The following is a 19,423-nucleotide window of genomic DNA, read 5'->3' as shown; positions in this document are numbered from 1 at the left end:
AGGGAAGAGGACAGAGGGCAGAGTCAGGGGGCCTGCAGGGAGGAGGACAGAGGGCAGAGCGAGGGGATCTGCAGGGAAGAGGACAGAGGGCAGAGTGAGGGGGCCTGCAGGGAGGAGGACAGAGGGCAGAGTGAGGGGGCCTGCAGGGAGGAGGACAGAGGGCAGAGCGAGGGGGCCTGCAGGGAGGAGGACAGAGGGCAGAGCGAGGGGGTCTGCAGGGAGGAGGACAGAGGGCAGAGCGAGGGGGCCTGCAGGGAGGAGGACAGAGGGCAGAGCGAGGGGGCCTGCAGGGAGGAGGACAGAGGGCAGAGCGAGGGGGTCTGCAGGGAAGAGGACAGAGGGCAGAGTGAGGGGGCCTGCAGGGAGGAGGACAGAGGGCAGAGCGAGGGGGCCTGCAGGGAGGAGGACAGAGGGCAGAGTCAGGGGGGCCTGCAGGGAGGAGGACAGAGGGCAGAGCGAGGGGGTCTGCAGGGAGGAGGACAGAGGGCAGAGTCAGGGGGCCTGCAGGGAGGACAGAGGGCAGAGCGAGGGGGTCTGCAGGGAGGAGAGAGGGCAGAGTCAGGGGGTCTGCAGGGAGGAGGACAGAGGGCAGAGCGAGGGGGTCTGCAGGGATGAGGACAGAGAGCAGAGTCAGGGGGCCTGCAGGGAGGACAGAGGGCAGAGCGAGGGGGCCTGCAGGGAGGACAGAGGGCAGAGCGAGGGGGCCTGCAGGGAGGAGGACAGAGGGCAGAGCGAGGGGGTCTGCAGGGAAGAGGACAGAGGGCAGAGTGAGGGGGCCTGCAGGGAGGAGGACAGAGGGCAGAGTCAGGGGGCCTGCAGGGAGGACAGAGGGCAGAGCGAGGGGGTCTGCAGGGAGGAGAGAGGGCAGAGTCAGGGGGTCTGCAGGGAGGAGGACAGAGGGCAGAGCGAGGGGGTCTGCAGGGAGGAGGACAGAGGGCAGAGTCAGGGGGCCTGCAGGGAGGACAGAGGGCAGAGCGAGGGGGTCTGCAGGGAGGACAGAGAGCAGAGTCAGGGGGGCCTGCAGGGAGGAGGACAGAGGGCAGAGTCAGGGGGCCTGCAGGGAGGACAGAGGGCAGAGTCAGGGGGCCTGTAGGGAGGACAGAGGGCAGAGCGAGGGGGCCTGCAGGGAGGAGGACAGAGGGCAGGCATGGCCGTCACTGTTTGGATGCCCCCCCTTGCCAGGGGCTGTGGCGGGGCCTGTGCCCAGTGCACGGCTGTGAGTCCGTGAGCCTGAGGGGAGAGACAGGGCACCTGCCCCCTGACCCACACAGTCCCTCCGGCGCGTCCTGCAGTCCAGGAGCAGCTGTGGCAGTGTCCCCGGTGCAGGGGGGGCAGTGCCCAGTGGCCAGGAGCCCCGGCCCCTCTCAGGCTCCCGGGGGGGAGGGGAGGGTCCGCAGCTCCGCCTCTGACTCCAGGTGGAAGCCCCTCGGACTGTGCGGGGCCGTTGGGCCAGGGCTGGGAGGCGGCAGCAGCGGAGCTTTGGAAGGAGCAGAGGAGACAAAGCGCAGCGGGTCCTGTGAGCTCAGCTCCCTCGCGACGGGAGGCGGCGAGGACTTCGCACAGAACCTGTGCTTCAAAGGCCAGGGAGCTCCAGCGTCTGCTGCTCTGGTCGGAGCAGCTCCCGCCTCAGAGCCTGGCAGGGGGTACGGGTGTGTGGGTGACCCTGGGTCTCCCAGCCGGGCCCTCCCCGCCCCCCGCCAGCCCGGCGCCACGGCCTGGTGCTGAGTGCTCACCCGACCAGCTCAGGGGCGGCCGTGCAAACTCAGAGACCCCAGTGACCACGCAGGATGGTCTACAGTGAAACCTTAACTCAGGCGTCCTCAAACGACGGCCCGCGGGCCACAGGCGGCCCGCCGAGGACATGGATCCGGCCCGCCGGGGGCCGCTGCCTGTCCTGCTGAGCAGCCGACGCGTCCCGGGCCCGCCGTGCGCATAGGAATTTGTTCATAGTTTTTTTTTTAAACTATAGTCCAGCCCTCCCACGGTCTGAGGGACAGTGAACTGGCCCCCTGTTTAAAAGGTTGGAGGACCCCTGCCTCAAAGCAGTTTATAGTGGGAGTCACGTCCTAGGCCAGCTTCTCCCCTGACAAAGGTCAGCTTCCATCTTGACGGAGCTGTGGTCTTTCTGCAGCTAAGGTAACGCACCTGTGGGATGTGGGGTCACTGTTAGTTCCCTTTCCCCGACCCCTCAGGGCACAACCAGTGACCACAAACCCCCTCACTGTCGCTGAGCTAAGTGCTGGCTGCTCCTGTCCTGCACCACCCGGGGAAAGAAGCACGTGTCCGTCATCTCACTTCTTACCCAATCCCAGAGCTCTCCTGCTTGCTTCCTCCCGCCTCCCTAGGGTGGGCAAACGTTTTGACTCGAGGGCCACAATGGGTTCTTAAACTGGACCGGAGGGCCGGAACAAAAGCATGGATGGAGTGTTTGTGTGAACTAATATAAATTCAAAGTAAAGGAGTGGAGGGGAGAGCAAGAGAACCCTCCCGAACGGGCCGGATCCGGCCCGCGGGCCGTAGTTTGCCCACGGCTGCCCTAACCCATCGCCAGTGGAGTCCTGTGACCCACCTACCTCCCCTCCTCTGACTGTGATGTGTAAAACCAGGGGAAACCTGCCATTCCCCGGAGCATCGTCCCATCCGTTGAGACTGCTTCCCAGCGACTGTCCACAGTTCGACTCAAATAAACTCACAAAAATGCTTTACAGGTTCGAATGTTTGTTTTTAATATGGTTTTTTTATTTCAGAGAGGAAGGGAGAGGGAGAGAGAGATGGAAACATCAGTGATGAGAGAATGGTGGATCAGCTGCCTCCTGCACGCCCCCTATTGGGGATGGAGCCCACAACCTGGGCATGTGCCCTTAGCTGGAATCGAACCAGTTTGCAGGCCAACGCTCTATCCACTGAGCCACACCAGCTAGGACTGACTGTCTCCTTATGTTAACAAGCCGAACCCATGTGTGTTGACGTGGGACGCAGGTCAAGGAGTCTGCTGGGTGCCGAGAGTGACCCGTAGAGATCAGAGAGCAAGTCGGGGACACGGTGCCACCTGTGGAGTCAGCAAGGGCCGCTCACAGAACGCCACCCGAGGGCGGCCCCTGGCATCCACAGGGCCGGGCGCCGGGCTCACTGACCGGGAATGCTTCCGGCCGCGTCTGCGTGTGACCCGGGAGTGGGCAGAACCTCGGGCGGATAAGGAAACGCGGGGCATCGGGAGCTGTCACGGGCCGGGCTCGGGCATGTCGGTGACGCTGATGTGAGCTGCGGGGTCCCGCCCTGGGCCAGGGGCATGCTGTCGCCTGTCGCTCTCCTCAGCGCCATCCGCGCAGGACATCAACCGTCTCAACGCTTCCCTGCAGAACGTCCCTGGATAATGCCGTCGGTTGGCTGGTGAAAACGAATCCATTTGCTAATTTACGCGCCGTCTCGTTTTATAACAACGTGACCCGGCGAATGACAGCAAAGTGTGACACGCACCGATGACGAACCTGTAGATCCGAACCCCGGTCCAGGACACGTGAACCGGCATGAAAGCCCGGGGACACGGGAGCCCCCTGGGAGGTCACGGGGCCTGGCGTCCGGCCCAGGGTCTGCCTCTGAGCCTCCGCCACGCGTGTCATGCGTGGAGACGGGAACCACAGCGGGGAACACGCAGCTCCCTTTCTGCCTGGCCCCGAAGCCCACGAGGACAGTGTTCCACGTCGCCTTGTTGCGGCCTCTCCGCTGCGGTGCAGTCCTCCCGGTCCGAGGTGTGTGGGATCTGACCCGCACGGCACAATCCCCTTGCTGGGCGTGCAGCCCGCAGCCGCGCGCGTGCCCACAGGCGAGCGGCCGTCCCAGGGTCCCTGGCTCGGAGCAGGCCCCTCCCGCGCCAGCCCAGTGGCAGCCAGCGATCCCTGCCGGGGGGGTGTGCCAGTCCCAGACCCTCCCGGAAACGTGGCTGCCTCCCCCGGGCCAGTGTCTCCAAGGCGCCCACCTGGCGGCACGGCGCCGTGCGGATCTGCCTCTTATCGCCCAGCGGTAGCAGCCCTTCCATCGGAAGCATAATCGGATCTCACCCATTTCCGTTACAACGTTGCCTTCAACGCTGTGCTTTCCTGTGGCCATAGCGTCGGGGCCACCCTGGGGCGGGCCTGGCAGCTGTGAGCGGAACGGAAACGGCTCCCGTGATAACGCCGAGGGAGACCGGATGGTGTGACGGGACCGGTTGGTGGGGAGTAAAGCCGGAGACGATGGGTGACACCGCCGTGCGGCTGTGGGACCGAGGATTCGGCGCACGGCCTGACGGCTGGTCGGCCGAGTTGCGCTCTCTCCCTTGGGGAACGTGCTCCCCTGGAGGATGGTGCTGGCTGGGACTTAGGGGGAGCGGAGAGGTGTCTAGGGAGGCCAGCGGCCACGGTGTCTGGTGGGTGAGGACAGAGGGGCCAGAGGAGGATGGTCGGGGCTGCTGTGGCCCTGCTGGTGGGGACCGAGGGCGTCGGCCAGGCAGGGCCTTGGGGTGAAGGAGGTGGGTGCAGGGAGCGAGGGCGAGCTGGCAGCCAGCAATCTGACAGTGTCACTCAGTGCCTACCAGGAACACGCAAAACACACCGAGGGGGGAGGGAGGGCAGAGGAGGAGCAGAGAGAGAGAGAGAGCCAACCAGCCCCTCCTCCCCATGGGGCTGGGCCCCTGGCGGCTCCTCCTCCCCGTGGAGCTGGGCCCCTCCTCCCCGTGGGGCTGGGCCCCTGGCAGCCCCTCCTCCCCGTGGGGCTGGGCCCCTGGCAGGCCCTCCTCTCCGTGGCGCTGGGCCCCTCCTCCCCGTGTGACTGGGCCCCTGGCGGCCCCTCCTCCCCGTGGGGCTGGGCCCCTCCTCCCCGTGTGACTGGGCCCCTCCTCCCCGTGTGACTGGGCCCCTCCTCCCCGTGGCGCTGGGCCCCTCCTTCCCGTGGGGCTGGGCCCCTGGCGGCCCCTCCTCCCCGTGGCACTGGGCCCCTCCTCCCCGTGTGACTGGGCCCCTGGCGGCCCCTCCTCCCCGTGGGGCTGGGTCCCTCCTCCCCGTGGGGCTGGGACCTGGGCGGCCTTTCCAGGAGAAGACAGGAGAAGCAGGCACTGGCCACCCCGTGTTCGGTGCCAGGAGACAGGCTCTGCCGCGTCGTGACCGCAGCCTTGGAGCCCGCAATTCCGAGCACACCTGTCCCTGGGCTGACGGCTGGGCACGTGCGGTGGGGGCAGGAGAGGAGGGTGCAGCCTGCGGCCTGTGTCCTATGGGGGATGGCGTGTGGGCTGCGGAGGGAGCCGGGGCCTGGTCAGGGGCGCCCGCTGGCCTCCACGTCCCCGAGGAGACAGCTCCGTCCTGGGACCACTTCTGGGCACCCGTGCACGGGTCTCTCCACCCCTTCTCCTGTCGGAATCGGCTTCTCAGGCCTGCGTTCCTTGCTGGCGTCCCGTCGTGTGCGTGTTATGTAACATGTGCACGTTACAGAGGCATACAGACATGTACACAGACCGCAGAGGCATGTTACCTACGGGCATGTGCATCATATAGACACGCTACACGTGCATGGTATGGGTGTAAGATAGCGTATCACTTCCTATGTCGTATGCTACGTGCATGCCATCTGCTGTATGAGCGCACGATGCTCAGATCAGTGGGCTGTTACTCGTGTCCCCCTCAGACGGTTGACTTGCTTAATACACCCAGTCTCGCTTCCCAGGGCCCCGGGGAACCTGGGGGACCCCGGCTGCCTGTCACTGGGACACCCTGTTCGGGAAAGGCAGTCTGCTCTTGAGGTTCTCGTACTGTGGAGCGGTCGACGCCCAATTGCCAGGGACCCCCGGCCACTCCCAAGTGGCTCCCGCGAGGGGCGTCCGACGGTCCGCGTTTCCCACACATATCCACGGGTGTTGGTCGCCGCGGTGCCCGAGACTCACGGCGTCCCTGTGTTCTCTCCACAGACCAGGCGTACCCGTGGTCCCCCACGCAGCCCTTCGATGAGGAGAGGTACTCCCCCGCCCCCAGGAACATGAAGGGGCTGTCGGGTGGCCGGGCCCCACCACAGCTGTGCTCCGCCCACACCTGCGGCCTGGCGCCCCCCGAGGACTGCGAGCACCTGCGCCTGGGGGTGGACCCGCGCCAGCCCTACCTGCTCAGCCCCCCGGCCGGCTGCCCGCTGGACCCCCGCCGCTGCTCGCCGCGCAGCTCCGTGCACTCCGAGTGCGTGATGGTGCCCGTGGCGCTGGGCGACCACGTGTCCAGCAGCACCTTCCCCCGCATGCACTACAGCTCGCACTACGACGGCCGGGAGGACTGCGCCGGGCCCCACGCCGGCGCCACGGTCAACCGCATCCCCGCCAACCTCCTGGACCAGTTCGAGAAGCAGCTGCCGCTGCACAGGGACGGCTTCCACACGCTGCAGTACCAGCGGACGTCGGCCGCCAGCGCCGAGCCGCGCGGCGAGAGCCCGGGCCGCATCCGGCACCTGGTCCACTCGGTGCAGAAGCTCTTCACCAAGTCCCACTCCCTGGAGGGCTCTTCCAAGGCCACCAACGGGGCCAAGGCGGACGGCCGCGCGGAGGACCACGCCCACGGCCCCCACGCCAAGCACGGCAAGCGGGGCAAGAGCAGGGAGCGCAGGCCCGAGGGCAGGCACCGCGCGGGCCTGAGCGGCTGGTGGAGCTCGGACGACAACCTGGACAGCGACAGCACCTGCCGCGGCCCCGGCGTGGCCCACCGGCACCTGGCCGACCACGTGGCCCGCTGCTACCCCGAGCCGCGGCCCGGCCCCTTCGGCGACCTCTCCCTCAAGACCTCCAAAAGCAACAACGACGTCAAGTGCTCGGCCTGCGAGGGCGTGGCCCTGACGCCCGACGCCAAGTACATGAAGCGCAGCTCCTGGTCCACGCTCACCGTGAGCCAGGCCCAGGAGGCCTACCGCAAGAGCTCGCTGAACCTGGACAAGCCCCTGGCGCACCCGGAGGTCAAGCCGTCCTTGCGGCCCTGCCACTACCTCCAGGTAAGGGGGCTCGGGCGCCAGTGCCCCGCGCCTCGCTGTCTCCGCAGCAAACCGTCCCCGGGCGCAGGCTGGTGCGTCTGTTCTGGGAGGCAGCCGTGGGTGCCACGGAAGCACTTCCATCGCCGGCAGTGCCACTAGCGGAACTGGGGGTCTGGAGATTTTCTTTAACGCAGGTGTGTCTGTTCACAACCGTGCACGTGCACACACACACACACACACACACACACGCACACACAGGCTGTGCATCGGGTGAGAAGGACCCGCCCAGAACCAGGAGTCCCAGCGCCCAGGGCCCCTGAGTCACGGGCGGGCGTCAGCCATCGGGGCAGATCAACGCCGAGCCGCCTCGGGAGCCAGGAGCCGCGCGTCATTCCAGCAGCTCCGCCCGCCGTCCTGGTCCCCTGCCCAAACCCAGTGGTTCTGTTTCAAAGGAGAGGCTGACCACGTGACGTTTACAGGAAGGGGTATCCCAGGAGACAGGTGGGCGGTGGCTGGGACATCACGGGTGTAGCGACGTGGGACACGTAAGTTCTGCGTGTGTTGGCGAACCCTGATGACGGGCAGACGTCAATGCTCACGGTTCATCAGACTCTTCACGGTCATCGCCAGAGAGGGGAGCTCCCGTTCTGTCCGTCTGAGGGGGTGCTGCCGTGGGGGCCATCCCACCGACCACACTGCCCCGCCTCAGATCCCCCCGAGTCTCCCTCCCGCTGAAGCTCGTCTGTCCCCCCTCCTTTCTGAACACCCTCTCCTCTGCCCTCCACCAGCCCCTTCTCACGCTTTTATTATGGCCAGCACGGATCCTATAAAAAGGGGCGGGTGTCACGTATCAGCCCCACGCATGCATCACGCAGCATCAGAGCCAAGCAGGGCTCGGCCAGGACCTCACCCCCCGCCCCCTCCCCACTCAGGTTCCACGAGACAGGGCCCACGAGGGCCGTCAATGCTCTGTGCTTGTCTGCACGGAGCCCGGGGGATGAGGGCTCTTCCTCTTTCAACGTAACTGCAGATCGGAAGGCGCTGCGGGGGCCCTGGGAGGAGGGGCCTGGCTCTCCTGAGCCCTGTGACCTGCCAGGATGTGTGCTCTGTGTCTGCTTGAAGCTGCCTCGTCCTGGGACACAGCTGGCTGGCTTCCTCCTCCCCTCTGTCCTCCGGGGTCCCCGCTGGCATGCGGTGTGCTGAAGCGGGGGGACTCCTGACCTTGAGGCTCCCCGTCACACGGGCGTCTCCCCGGTGGCCTGTCCTGCTGGGGACTCACGGGAGCTGAGCCCAGCACGGCCGAGAGACATGGGCACAGAGGTCCCCGCAGGTGGCCTGCCCGAGACCCCCTGTGGGCCGTGAAGCCGGGTGCTCGCACGCTGACCTGTCCCGCTGCCAGGAGGTGGGCGCCCAGGACTCGGCTGCGGCCGGCGGGGAGGTGTCACCAAGCGGGAGGGAGAAGCAGATGTTCACGCAGTCCATGCCTCTTCCACCCAAACTAGCGAGATCTGAGCTGAACGAAGCGTTGTTTCGTATTCTTATTTATTTTTTAATTTTTTATTGATGGAAGGAAGTATTATATATGTCCCTTTTCCCCCATGGACCTCTCCCAGCCCACCTCCGCCCCCCAGCCCAGGTCTTCGCCCCTCTATTGTCTGTGTCCATGGGTTATGCTTATATTCATTCAAGTTCTTCGGTTGCTCTCTTACCCCCTCCCACCCCGCCCACCCTCCCGTGCCTTCCCTCTGAGGTTTAACTGTCTGTTCCATGCTTCTATGTTTCTGGATCTATTTTTCCCTTTTACTTTTTTATATATATTTTTTATTTCAGAGAGGAAGGGAGAGGGAGAGAGAGAGAAACATCCATGATGAGAGAGAACCATTGATTGGCTGCCTCCTGCACACCCCACACTGGGGATCGAGCTCACAACCTGGGCAAGTGCCCTTGGCCGGAATCAAACCCGGGACCCTTCCGTCCACAGGCCGGCGCTCTATCCACTGAGCCAGACCAGCTCGGGCTCTGGATCTGTTTTGGTCATCCGGTTGTGTTGTTCATGAGCTCCCACACGTGAGCGTGATCATGCGATGCTTGTCTCTGTCTGACTGGCTCGCTCCGCGCGGCATAACGCCCTCCAGGGCCCGCCACGCAGCAGACAGAGGGTGCTTTTCAGCGTCCCCTGGTGCAGAAGGCGTCGCTGACCTCGGAGGAAGGCTCTGTCCGCGCTTGCGGTCCAAGCAGACGATGGGCGATTCAGGGGAAGTGTGATCCGTTTGTCCTCGGGAAAGGCTCTCGTTTTCCCGTTTCCCCATCAGCGGCGAAGCGTCAGAGGTCACCTTCAGTGAACGTCCCCCGAGTGGGTGGGCGAGTGGCAGCGGAGCTCCCGGCGCCCGCGGCAGGGGCTTCTGGGACAGGAAGGTGGGACCCCGCGTGGGGACCACCAGGTGCCACGCGACACCCCCTTCCTCTCTGTTCCTGCTTCGTCCTCCTGCCCCACGCGGTGACTCCTCTCCGCCAGCTCTCTCAGGCCGCCCGGGCGCGCGTCCCGGAAGGACACGATCAACGTGACCTGTGGTTTTTCTAGGTCACGGAGCGTTTTCTCATTTGCTTTTCTAACATTTCCTCACTCCCCCGCCACGTTTCTCCAGCGCTTGGTAATGGGGAAAGCAGTAACTTCCTGTTGATGTCCTCTTAGGGTTCAGGGGCAGCCCCCGGGGCACCGCCAGGTCTGTGTGCCTCACGTTCAACAGTGAATGACCCCAAAGAGCCTTCTGCCCGGCCGGGGAGGCTCAGGGGTGGAGTGCTGACCCATGAACCAGGAGGTCAGGGTTCGATTCCCGGTCAGGACACAGGCCCGGGTTGCAGGCTCGGTCCCCAGGAGGGGGCGTGCAGGAGGCGGCCGGGCAGGGATTCTCATTGGTGTTCCTATCTCTCCCGCTCTTCTCTCTAAAGTCGGTAAAAATAATGAAAAGAAAGCGGAGCGCCGTGTCTCCGCGCCTCCGGAGCGTCGCTCCCCTAGAGCAGGCCGCCGGCCTCGGTGTGAGACTGACGGACGGTGTCTGCTCTCCCCCAGGTGCCTCAGGACGAGTGGGCCGGGTACCCGCCCGGGGGCAAGGACGAGGAGATCCCCTGCCGGAGGATGCGGAGCGGCAGCTACATCAAGGCCATGGGCGACGAGGACAGCGGGGAGTCCGACTCCAGCCCCAAGACGTCGCCCACGGTGGCCCTGCGGCCAGAGCCCTTGCTCAAGTCCCTGGGACCCAGGCCGCTGGGAGGGCTGCCAACGTAAGACCCCACCGCGCCCCCCTGCGCCGCCCTCGCGTCTCAGCCCGCTCCCCACGAGCCGCGGCCCCCCCCCCCGCCCCCCGAAATCATTTCCAGGTGAAAATCTCAGACTGATGGCCATCAGCGGGCACGTCCTTCTAGAGAGGAGGCCTTCCCGGAGTGCGCAGTGATTAAGGCACTAGACTGGCGGCTTCTCAGTCCCATGTGCATTTAAAGCGGGTGTCACGGCAGCGTGTCCATCGATGTCTTCTCAGACCACTCAGCTAGTGTCATCAGAAGCATGTGTGTGAGTGTGCGTGAGTGTGCGTGAGTGTGCGTGAGTGTGCGTGAGCATGTGAGAGGTGCGTGCGAGTTGTATGAGTGTGTGAGAGTATGTGCGGATGGTATGTGAGTGCGTGTGAGTGTGCATGAGTGTATGAGTGTGCCATGACTGTGTGTGAGAGTGTGAGTGTGTGTGTGAGCATGTGAGAGGTGTGTGCGAGTTGTATGAGTGCACCTGAGTATGTGTGATTGTGTAAGAGAGTGTGCATGAGTGTGCATGCATGTGATAGGTGTGTGGGAGTTGTATGAGTGTGTGAGAGAGTATGTGCAGATGGTATGTGAGTGTGCATGAGTGTATGAGTGTGCCATGACTATGTGTATGAGAGTTGTGTGAGTGTGAGTATGTGTGTAAGCATGTGACATGTATGAGAGAGTTGTATGAGTGTGTGTGAATGTGTGGGTGGGTGTGTGAGTGTGCATGAGTGTATGAGTGTGCCATGACTGTGTGTATGAGAGTTGTGTGAGTGTGTGTGTGTAAGCATGTGACATGTTTGAGAGAGTTGTATGAGTGTGTGTGAATGTGTGGGTGGGTGTGTGAGTGTGCATGAGTGTATGTGTGTGTCATGATTGCATGTGTGAGAGTATGTATGTGTGAGTGTGTGTGAGTGTGTGAGCATGTGAGATGTGTGTGAGAGTTGTATTAGCATGTGAGAGAGTGTGCGCAGATGTGTATGTGAGTGTGTGAGAGTGCATGAGTGTATGAGTGTGCCATGACCGTGTGTAAGAGTGTGAGTGTGTGAGAGCTGTGTGAGTGTGTGTGTGAGCATGTGACATGTATGAGAGAGTTGTATGAATGTGGGTGTGGGTGTGAGAGTGCATGAGTGTATGAGTGTGCCATGACTGTGTGTGAGAGTGTGAGTGTGTGAGAGCTGTGTGAATGTGAGTGTGTGAGCATGTGACATGTATGAGAGAGTTGTATGAATGTGTGTGGGTGTGTGAGTGTGCATGAGTGTATGAGTGTGTCATGACTAGGTGTGAGAGTATGTGTGTGTGAGTGTGTGTGAGCATGTGAGATGTGTGAGAGTTGTAGGAGTGTGTGAGAGAGAGTGTTTGTGTGTGAGAGGTGTGTGTAAGTGTGAGTGTATGTAACAATCATGACATTTTTTTCTGTGATTTCATAAGTGCACGCTTAGGCAACACGTTTTTGCCGGGCGAGGGGAGGAAATGGACTCGTTTTACGGATACAGTAGCATAAGCTGTATATGTTTGTCCAAAGGCACGTTATGGGGACGTTTCATTTCAGCACGTAGAGAGAGATGGCGGTGTGGTGAGTGGGCGCTTCGGTGGCTGCGAGAACCCGACTCCCCGCGGCGTCCCATGGCCTCCTGGCTGCGGCGCTGGGCTCGGGGTGCACGCGTGGGGCCGCCCGGTCTGGTGTGAGCCGCCGCCAGGCCGGCCGCCTGGTGCTCCGGGGACGCTGCACGGGAGCTGGCGGGGGTTCTGGGGTGTCCCCTCGGCGCCCGCACGTGCGGTGACGTCTCCAGGCGTTCTCTCCGCCGGCTCCCGGAGGGCAGAGACAAATCTCGAATCGCAGCCGAACCAGAAGGTCCAAGGGAAGGAACATGAACCGTGTCTCGGTTGCCTGCCGGGGGCAGTGGGCCAGGCCCCCCCGCACCTCCCGGTGTGTGCTGCCCGACGGGACGGTCAGGGAGGGCGCTCACACACTTGGGGAACCTGAGGGGGTGTGAGCAAGGGAACTTCCACTGGGAGCAGTGCTGTGGGGCTGTGCTGGGGTCTTTGGGGGGTGGGGGGGACCCAGACGCCCTGCAGTCAGGGGCAGGACCGGACACCAGCCTCCTCCTCTCTCTCTGTGGGTCTTAGACACCGGTGGGCACTGTGCCCCCCATGCCTCCCCACCTCCACCTCCCACACCCCAGGACCCCACACCCACACCCTCACCCTCTGCACTGTGTCTGCCGCCATCTCCAGCATTTGGGCCGTTTTCCTGTTACTCCACAATCTCTCCCTCCGTCCACCCGCAGATGCCCCCACTGTGGCGTCTCTGCTCCTTGGCCAAGTGCGGGGACTCCCACCGCCGCCCCCTGAGGCTGGGGTTGACATCTCTGTCACAGAGCGCGTCCTGTTGCGGGAGCCCCCCGCTCACCCCGTCACTGCCCCTCAGCGCATCGGCGTGTCCGCGTCTGTCTGTCCAGGTCTCACAGGTGCCGATGCGCCCGCGTTAGCTCCATTCTAACGGCGTCAGCGAGCTCAGCGCTGTGCTCAGAGCCAGGCCTCGGCCGTGTCACCGAGCAGATCCTGACCCAGGGGGCTGGCGGTCACACGGGTGACCCGGCTTTACCCCCTGGCCCATGGAAGTGCTCACCTGAGGCTGGCTGGCACGCCCAGGGCCAGCGGGACATTGTCCCCACACCCCACCCCAGCCGGACATTGTCCCCCCACCCCACACCCCACACTCCACACCCCATACCCCATACCACACACCCCATACCCCACATCCCAGCTGGACATTGTCCCCACACCTCACACCCCACACTCCACACCCCATACCCCACACCCCAGCCAGACATTGTCCCCACACCCCACACTCCACACCCCATACCCCACACCCCAGCTGGACATTGTCCCCCCAACCCTACACCCCATACCCCATACCCCACACCCCACACTCCACACCCCAGCTGGACATTGTCCCCACACCTGACACCCCACACCCCATACCCCATACCCCACACCCCACACCCCACACCCCACACCCAGCCGGACGTTGTCCCCACCCCCAGCCCCGCTCTGCTCGTCCCCCAGGCCCAGCCCAGCCACCTCCTGGGGCGAGTCCTGGACGCTGGGCTCCCCTGGCCGCGCACTCCCCGGGGCCTGTCCTCGCGGAGGCCGGGGACCCCTGGTTTGTCGCTGCCCCTGTCTTCTCGTGTGGCGTCCTCAGCCGCGCACACACTGGGCGGTGGAGGAATGGCTTCCTGGGCATCGCGTGTCAGGGACAGTCACTCATCCACTGAGGGAACGAGTGGCCACGAAGGAAGGACACGGAAGCGCCTCCTTTGTGAAGACAGACATGAGGCCGTCCGTGTGGCAGGTGCGCGGAGAGCGGAGGCAGCTCCGTGTCCCGAGGCTCTTCTGTCCGCCAGGAGGGCCAGAGGCTCCCGCACCTCGGTCACGGGAGAGGCCCAGCTGCCAGCCCCGACAGCTCCCCTGCGGCGGCGTGTGCACCGCGGCGCCCTGAGCTCCGGAGGGGGTGCCCGTCTCCGCTCCCGCGGCCGCCTTCCCCGCGCGTGGGCCGGGCGGTGTTCCGTGTGGTTCCAGCGAAGGGGCTGCCGGGGCCCAGAGCGTGTGTGCGGCTCCAAGGAGTCCAACCTCCTGGGTCCAGGAGCTGCAAGTGTCTCTCATCAGAGGGCCCCGCCGCCCCCCCACCAGCCCCTGGTGCTGCCCCACTGCGCGCTGTGAGCATTCCGCCAAGACCGTCCTGCGGCTCATCTCCCCGACACATGGCAGGGCACCGTCTTAGAAAGGTCACCTCGGCCTCAGCCGCCGGGGCGCAGTGGGTTTCGACCTATGAACCAGGAGGTCAGGGTTCGATTCGCGGTCAGGGCACAGGCCCGGGTCGCGGGCTCCATCCCCAGTGGGGGGCGTGCAGAAGGCAGCCGGTCATGGTTCTCTCTCCTCATGGATGTTCCCATCCCTCTCTGCCTCCCCCTTCCTCTCTGCAATCAATAAAAACATCTTTAAGCAGAGCAGGCCCCTCTGAAGACAGCCTGCAAACCTTGTAGCGACAGGCCGCCGGGAATAGATCCGAAGAAACGCAAGACAGTAATTTGAAAGACCACATGCACCCCTATGTTCATAGCGTGCTTCTAACCACAGCCACGGCCTGGAAACGGCCGGGGCGCCCATCAGCAGGTGAGTGGGTAGCAAAGCTGTGGGCCGTGTACACCATGGAATGCCGCTTGGCCGTGAAAATGAGGGGAGTCTCACCTTTTCTGACAACACGGACGGACCTTGGCAGGCATCCTGGCCAGTCCCTTCGTCTGCAGAAACCAGCCGCGGTCAGGAGGCCGTTCCGAGGATGTCCTTGGGACTGCTCGTCGGGGGGAAGCAACCAGCCGCGGTCAGGAGGCCGTTCCGAGGATGTCCTTGGGACTGCTCGTGGGGGGAAGCAGCGCAGGCCACGCGGCCTGCCGACTGGGGGTTGTCTCAGAAGGGGGGCCGGGATGCAGCCGAGGGCGTCCAGAGGGCCGGTTGCGGGGTCAGCCCCACCTTCCTTTCTCCAGTTCCTGCTGCTTCCCGCCTCCTAGCCCGGGGCCTTGCTGACAACAGGCTTCTCCCCTCGCTCTCCTTAGATCCCTGCTGCCCCGTCTCCCTCCGTCAGCCAAGGCGCAGGGGGGTGCGAGGGTGAGACGCTGGCCCGTCCGAGTGTGCGTCCCGCGTCCCGCGCCCTGGCCCGAGGCCCTTGTTCCCACTCCTTTCTGGACCTGCTGCTGTTTGTGGGCTTCTGTTTCTGTTATACACAGACCTGGTCTTAATCGATCAAAAGTGATCACTTTCCAAAGCAGTCATTTAAATACTTCTATGCTTCGCGTTTTCATTTTTTAATCACGGTTTATATTTAAAATGATTTTGTATCGGTTTCAGGGGTTGGGCGTGGTGCAGACACTCACATATCTCCCCCCGTGTTCCCCGCAGTGTTCTCGCGCCCGCCTGGCTCCGTACTCAGCGACGACAGCAGGGGTGGGCAAACTTTTTGACTCGAGGGCCACCATGGGTTCTTAAACTGGACCGGAGGGCCGGAACAAAAGCATGGATGGAGTGTTTGTGTGAACTAATATAAATTCAAAGCAAAGGAGCGGAGGGGAGAGCAAGAGAACCCTCCGCTCTTTCGGCTCCGCGGGCCGGATAGAACAGCCGAACGGGCCGGACCCGGCCCGCGGGCCGTAGTTTGCCCACGGCTGGACTACAGCATTCCTGCCTGTATTCCCTAAGCCGTGCTCGATGTCCCTGGCTGTTCTGTGACAGCCAATTTGTCCTTCCTGGTTAATCCCTTCACCTTTGCCACCCAGCCCCTCCGCTCCCCTCCCGCAACCATCCGTCTGTTCTCTGTCTGTGAGTTTGTCCTCATTTTTTTTAAAATATATTTTTATTGATATTTTACAGAGTGGAAGGGAGAGGGATAGAGAGCTAGAAACATCGATGAGAGAGAGACATCAATCAGCTGCCTCCTGCACACCCCCCACTGGGGATGTGCCCGCAACCAGGGTACATGCCCTTGACCGGAATCGAACCCGGGACCCTTCAGTCCGCAGGCCGACGCTCCATCCACTGAGCCACACCGGTTAGGGCAGTTTGTCCTCATTTTGTTTGTTCATTTGTTTTGCTCTTTGGCTTCGTTCCGCACATCAGTGAAATCGTGGGTTATTGGTCTTTCTCTGGCTGAGTTATTTCACTGACCATAACACCCTGGGGGTCCGTCCGTGTTGTCAGAAAAGGTGAGACTCCCCTCATTTTCACGGCCGAGCGGCATTCCGTGGTGTACACGGCCCACAGCTTTGTTACCCACTCACCTGCTGATGGGCGCCCCGGCCGTTTCCAGACCGTGGCTGTGGTTAGAAGCACGCTATGAACATAGGGGTGCATGTGGTCTTTCAAATTACTGTCTTGGGTTTCTTCAGATATATTCCCAGAAGTGGGATCACTGGGTCATAAGGCAGGTCCATTTTCAAGAATTTTTTTTTTTTATTGATTTCAGAGAGGAAGGGAGAGGGAGAGGGAGAGAGAGAGAGAAACATCCATGATGAGAGAGGATCATGGACTGGCTGCCTCCTGCACGCCCCCCACTGGCATGGGGCCCGCAACCCGAGCATGTGCCCTTGACTGGACTTGGACCCGGGACCCTTCCATCCACTGAGCCACACGGGCTAGGGCGAGGCAGCTCCCTTTTTAGTTTTTGAGGAACCGCCATCCTGTACTCCACAGCGGCTGCCCCAGTCTGCAGTCCCGCCAGCAGTGCACAAGGGGGGGCCCCTTCGCTCCGCATCCTCGCCAGCACCTGTTCGTTGCATTGTGGACCGCAGCCATTCTGACAGGCATGCGGTGGTGCCTCGCTGTGGCCAACATTCGCATCTCTCGGATGGCCGGTGACGCTGAGTGTCTCTTTGTACGTCCAGTGGCACCGGTGTGTCCTCTGGAGGCAGGCACCTGTGTGTCCTCGGTGGCTGCCTTACCTGCTCGGTCCCGTGATGGAGACCAGGTGCATCGCCGCCGCCCTGCCTCCAGCAGCCGTCATGGCAGAAGGGGACAGGGTGCTGGCAGGCACAGCGCGCGCTTCCCGACTCTGTGTTTAAAGGCGTTTGTCTCTATTTTTTAAAATACGATTTTATTTATTTTTTATTTTATTTTTTTATTGATCTCAGAGAGGAAGCGGGGCGGGGGGGGGGGGGGGGGGGAGAGACATCAATTATGAGAGCATGGTGGATCGGCTGCCTCCTGCAGGCCCCACACTGGGGATGGAGCCCACAACCCGGGCCTGTGCCCCAACCTGGAATCAAGCCAGTGACCTCCTGGTTCCTGGTTTGATGCTCAACCACTGAGCCATGCCGGCCGGGCAATGTTGTGGGGTTTTTCTTGTGTGTTTTCTAATATTTTGACCAACATTCCAACTTCCTTTTTTAAAAATACTTTATTTACTTTTAATATATTGATTTCAGAGAGGATGGGAGAGAGAGAGAAAAACATCAATGATGAGAATCATGGATCAGCTGCCTCCTGCACAGCCCCTGCTGGGGATCGAGCCTGCAACCCGGGCATGTGTCCTGACCGGGAATCGAACTGTGACCTCCTGGTTCATAGGTTGATGCTCAATCACTGAGCCTCACCGGCCGGGCAAATACCTGATTTCTGAAGGCTTCAGTGAGATGTAATTTGTACACCGTGCCGTTCACCCATCTGGCACACGAGTCGGTGGCTTTTAGCATCTTCACAGAACCGTGCGACCTTCACGGTGACCAGTTTTACAACCTTCTCTTCACACCACAAAGAACCCAGACACACTGGCAATCCCCCAGCTTCCCCACCTCCCCCTACGCCCCCAGGTCCCCCCAGTTCCCCCAGCTCCCCCACCTCCCCCTACGCCCCCCAGCTCCCCCACCTCCCGCTATGCCCACCAGCTCCCCCGACCTCCCCCTACACCCCCCAGCTCCCCCAGCTTCCCCAGCTCCTCCACCTGCCCCCAGCTCCTCCCACCTCCCGCAGCTCCCCCAGCTCCCCCGCCTGCCCCCCAGTTCCCCCACCTCCCCCTACACCCCCCAGCTCCCACCAGCTCCCCCCACCTCCCGCAGCTCCCCCACCTCCCCCTACACCCCCCAGCTCCCCCCAGTTCCCCCAGCTCCCCCGCCTGCCCCCCAGCTCCCCCACCTCCCCCTACGCCCCCCAGCTCCCCCCAGTTCCCCCAGCTCCCCCGCCTGCCCCCCAGCTCCCCCCACCTCCCACAGCTCCCCCAGCTCCCCCAGCTCCCCCACCTCCCCCTACACCCCCCAGCTCCCCCAGTTCCCCCAGCTTCCCCAGCTCCTCCGCCTGCCCCCAGCTCCCCCCAGTTCCCCCAGCTCCCCCAGCTTCCCCTACACCCCCCAGCTCCCCCACCTCCCCCTACGCCCCCCAGCTCCCCCCAGTTCCCCCAGCTTCCCCACCTCCCCCTACACCCCCCAGCTCCCCCAGCTTCTCCAGCTTCCCCAGCTCCTCCACCTGCCCCCAGCTCCCCCACCTCCCCCTACACCCCCCCAGCTCCCCCAGCTTCCCCAGCTCCTCCACCTGCCCCCAGCTCCTCCCACCTCCCGCAGCTCCCCCAGCTCCCCCGCCTGCCCCCAGTTCCCCCACCTCACCCTACACCCCCACCTCCCACAGCTCCCCAGCTCCCCCTAGTTCCCCCAGCTCCCCCACCTCCCCATACACCCCCCACTTCCCACAGCTCCCCTAGCTCCCTCACACCCCCCAGCTCCCCCATACCCCCAACTCGCCCCACACCCCCCAGTTCCCCCACCTCCCCCACCTCCCACAGCCCTGGCAGCTGCCACTCTGCATCTGTCCCCACTGTCTGCCCGTTCTGCACTTCCACACGCACGCAGTCCCCCGTGTGACCTTCGTGTCTGGCTTCTTCCTCAGCACCACGTGTTTGAGGTTCATCCGTGGGGGGTACAGACACACCGCCGTTTATTTATTCCTCCATCACACGGACGTTGTGTGGTTTCTTCTTTGAGGCTGTTGGGAATGATTCTGCAGTGAACACTCGTGTGCAAGCATGTGTGGGGCCATTTCAACGTCTCTCACCTGTACCCCGGGAGGATGTGCCGGGCCATTGATGGTGCTACCTCTAAGCTCCTCAGAGGAACCCCAGCCTGTGGTGAAAGAGGCTGGACCCCCACTGTTACGTATATAAATTTCCCACGTGTCCCGTTCTACACTGTATTATAAATACACGTGTTAGTATGCATTTCTGTGCAGCTTACGCCTGGGTTTCATCTCCCTCGTTTCTGTTCACTGCCTTGATCCCCATTGGCTTGCAGGTGCATAATTTAGTTCCCCCATCTGGGTGTCTGCATGTCCGTCTGGGTGTCTCCATGTCCGTCTGGGTGTCTGCATGTCCGTCTGGGTGTCTGCATGTCCGTCTGGGTTTCTTCATGTCCGTCTGGGTGTCTGCATGTCCGTCTGGGTGTCTGCATGTCCGTCTGGGTGTCTCCATGTCCGTCAGGGTGTCTGCATGTCCGTCTGGGTGTCTGCATGTCCGTCTGGGTTTCTTCATGTCCGTCTGGGTGTCTGCATGTCCGTCTGGGTGTCTGCATGTCCGTCTGGGTGTTTCCATGTCCGTCTGGGTGTCTCCATGTCCGTCTGG

At 62.9% G+C, this 19,423-nt stretch overlaps 1 protein-coding gene across 6 annotated transcripts in view; it reads left to right on the top strand.

The window, feature by feature from the left end:
• The window catches only part of DLGAP2 (DLG associated protein 2), a 282,363-nt gene that overhangs the window by 210,292 nt on the left and 52,648 nt on the right, over positions 1 to 19,423 (top strand). For all 6 annotated transcript variants that reach the window (XM_080659612.1, XM_080659611.1, XM_080659609.1 and 3 more), the window contains 2 exons: positions 5,936 to 6,993; positions 10,043 to 10,254. In XM_080659612.1, coding sequence (XP_080515738.1) covers positions 5,936 to 6,993; positions 10,043 to 10,254 — 1,270 coding nt within the window. The remainder of the gene's footprint in view (positions 1 to 5,935; positions 6,994 to 10,042; positions 10,255 to 19,423) is intronic.

Source organism: Plecotus auritus (genome assembly GCF_963455305.1).
Source record: "Plecotus auritus genome assembly, chromosome: 3".
Taxonomy (NCBI): domain Eukaryota; kingdom Metazoa; phylum Chordata; class Mammalia; order Chiroptera; family Vespertilionidae; genus Plecotus; species Plecotus auritus.
This window is presented reverse-complemented; position numbering and strand designations above follow the sequence as displayed.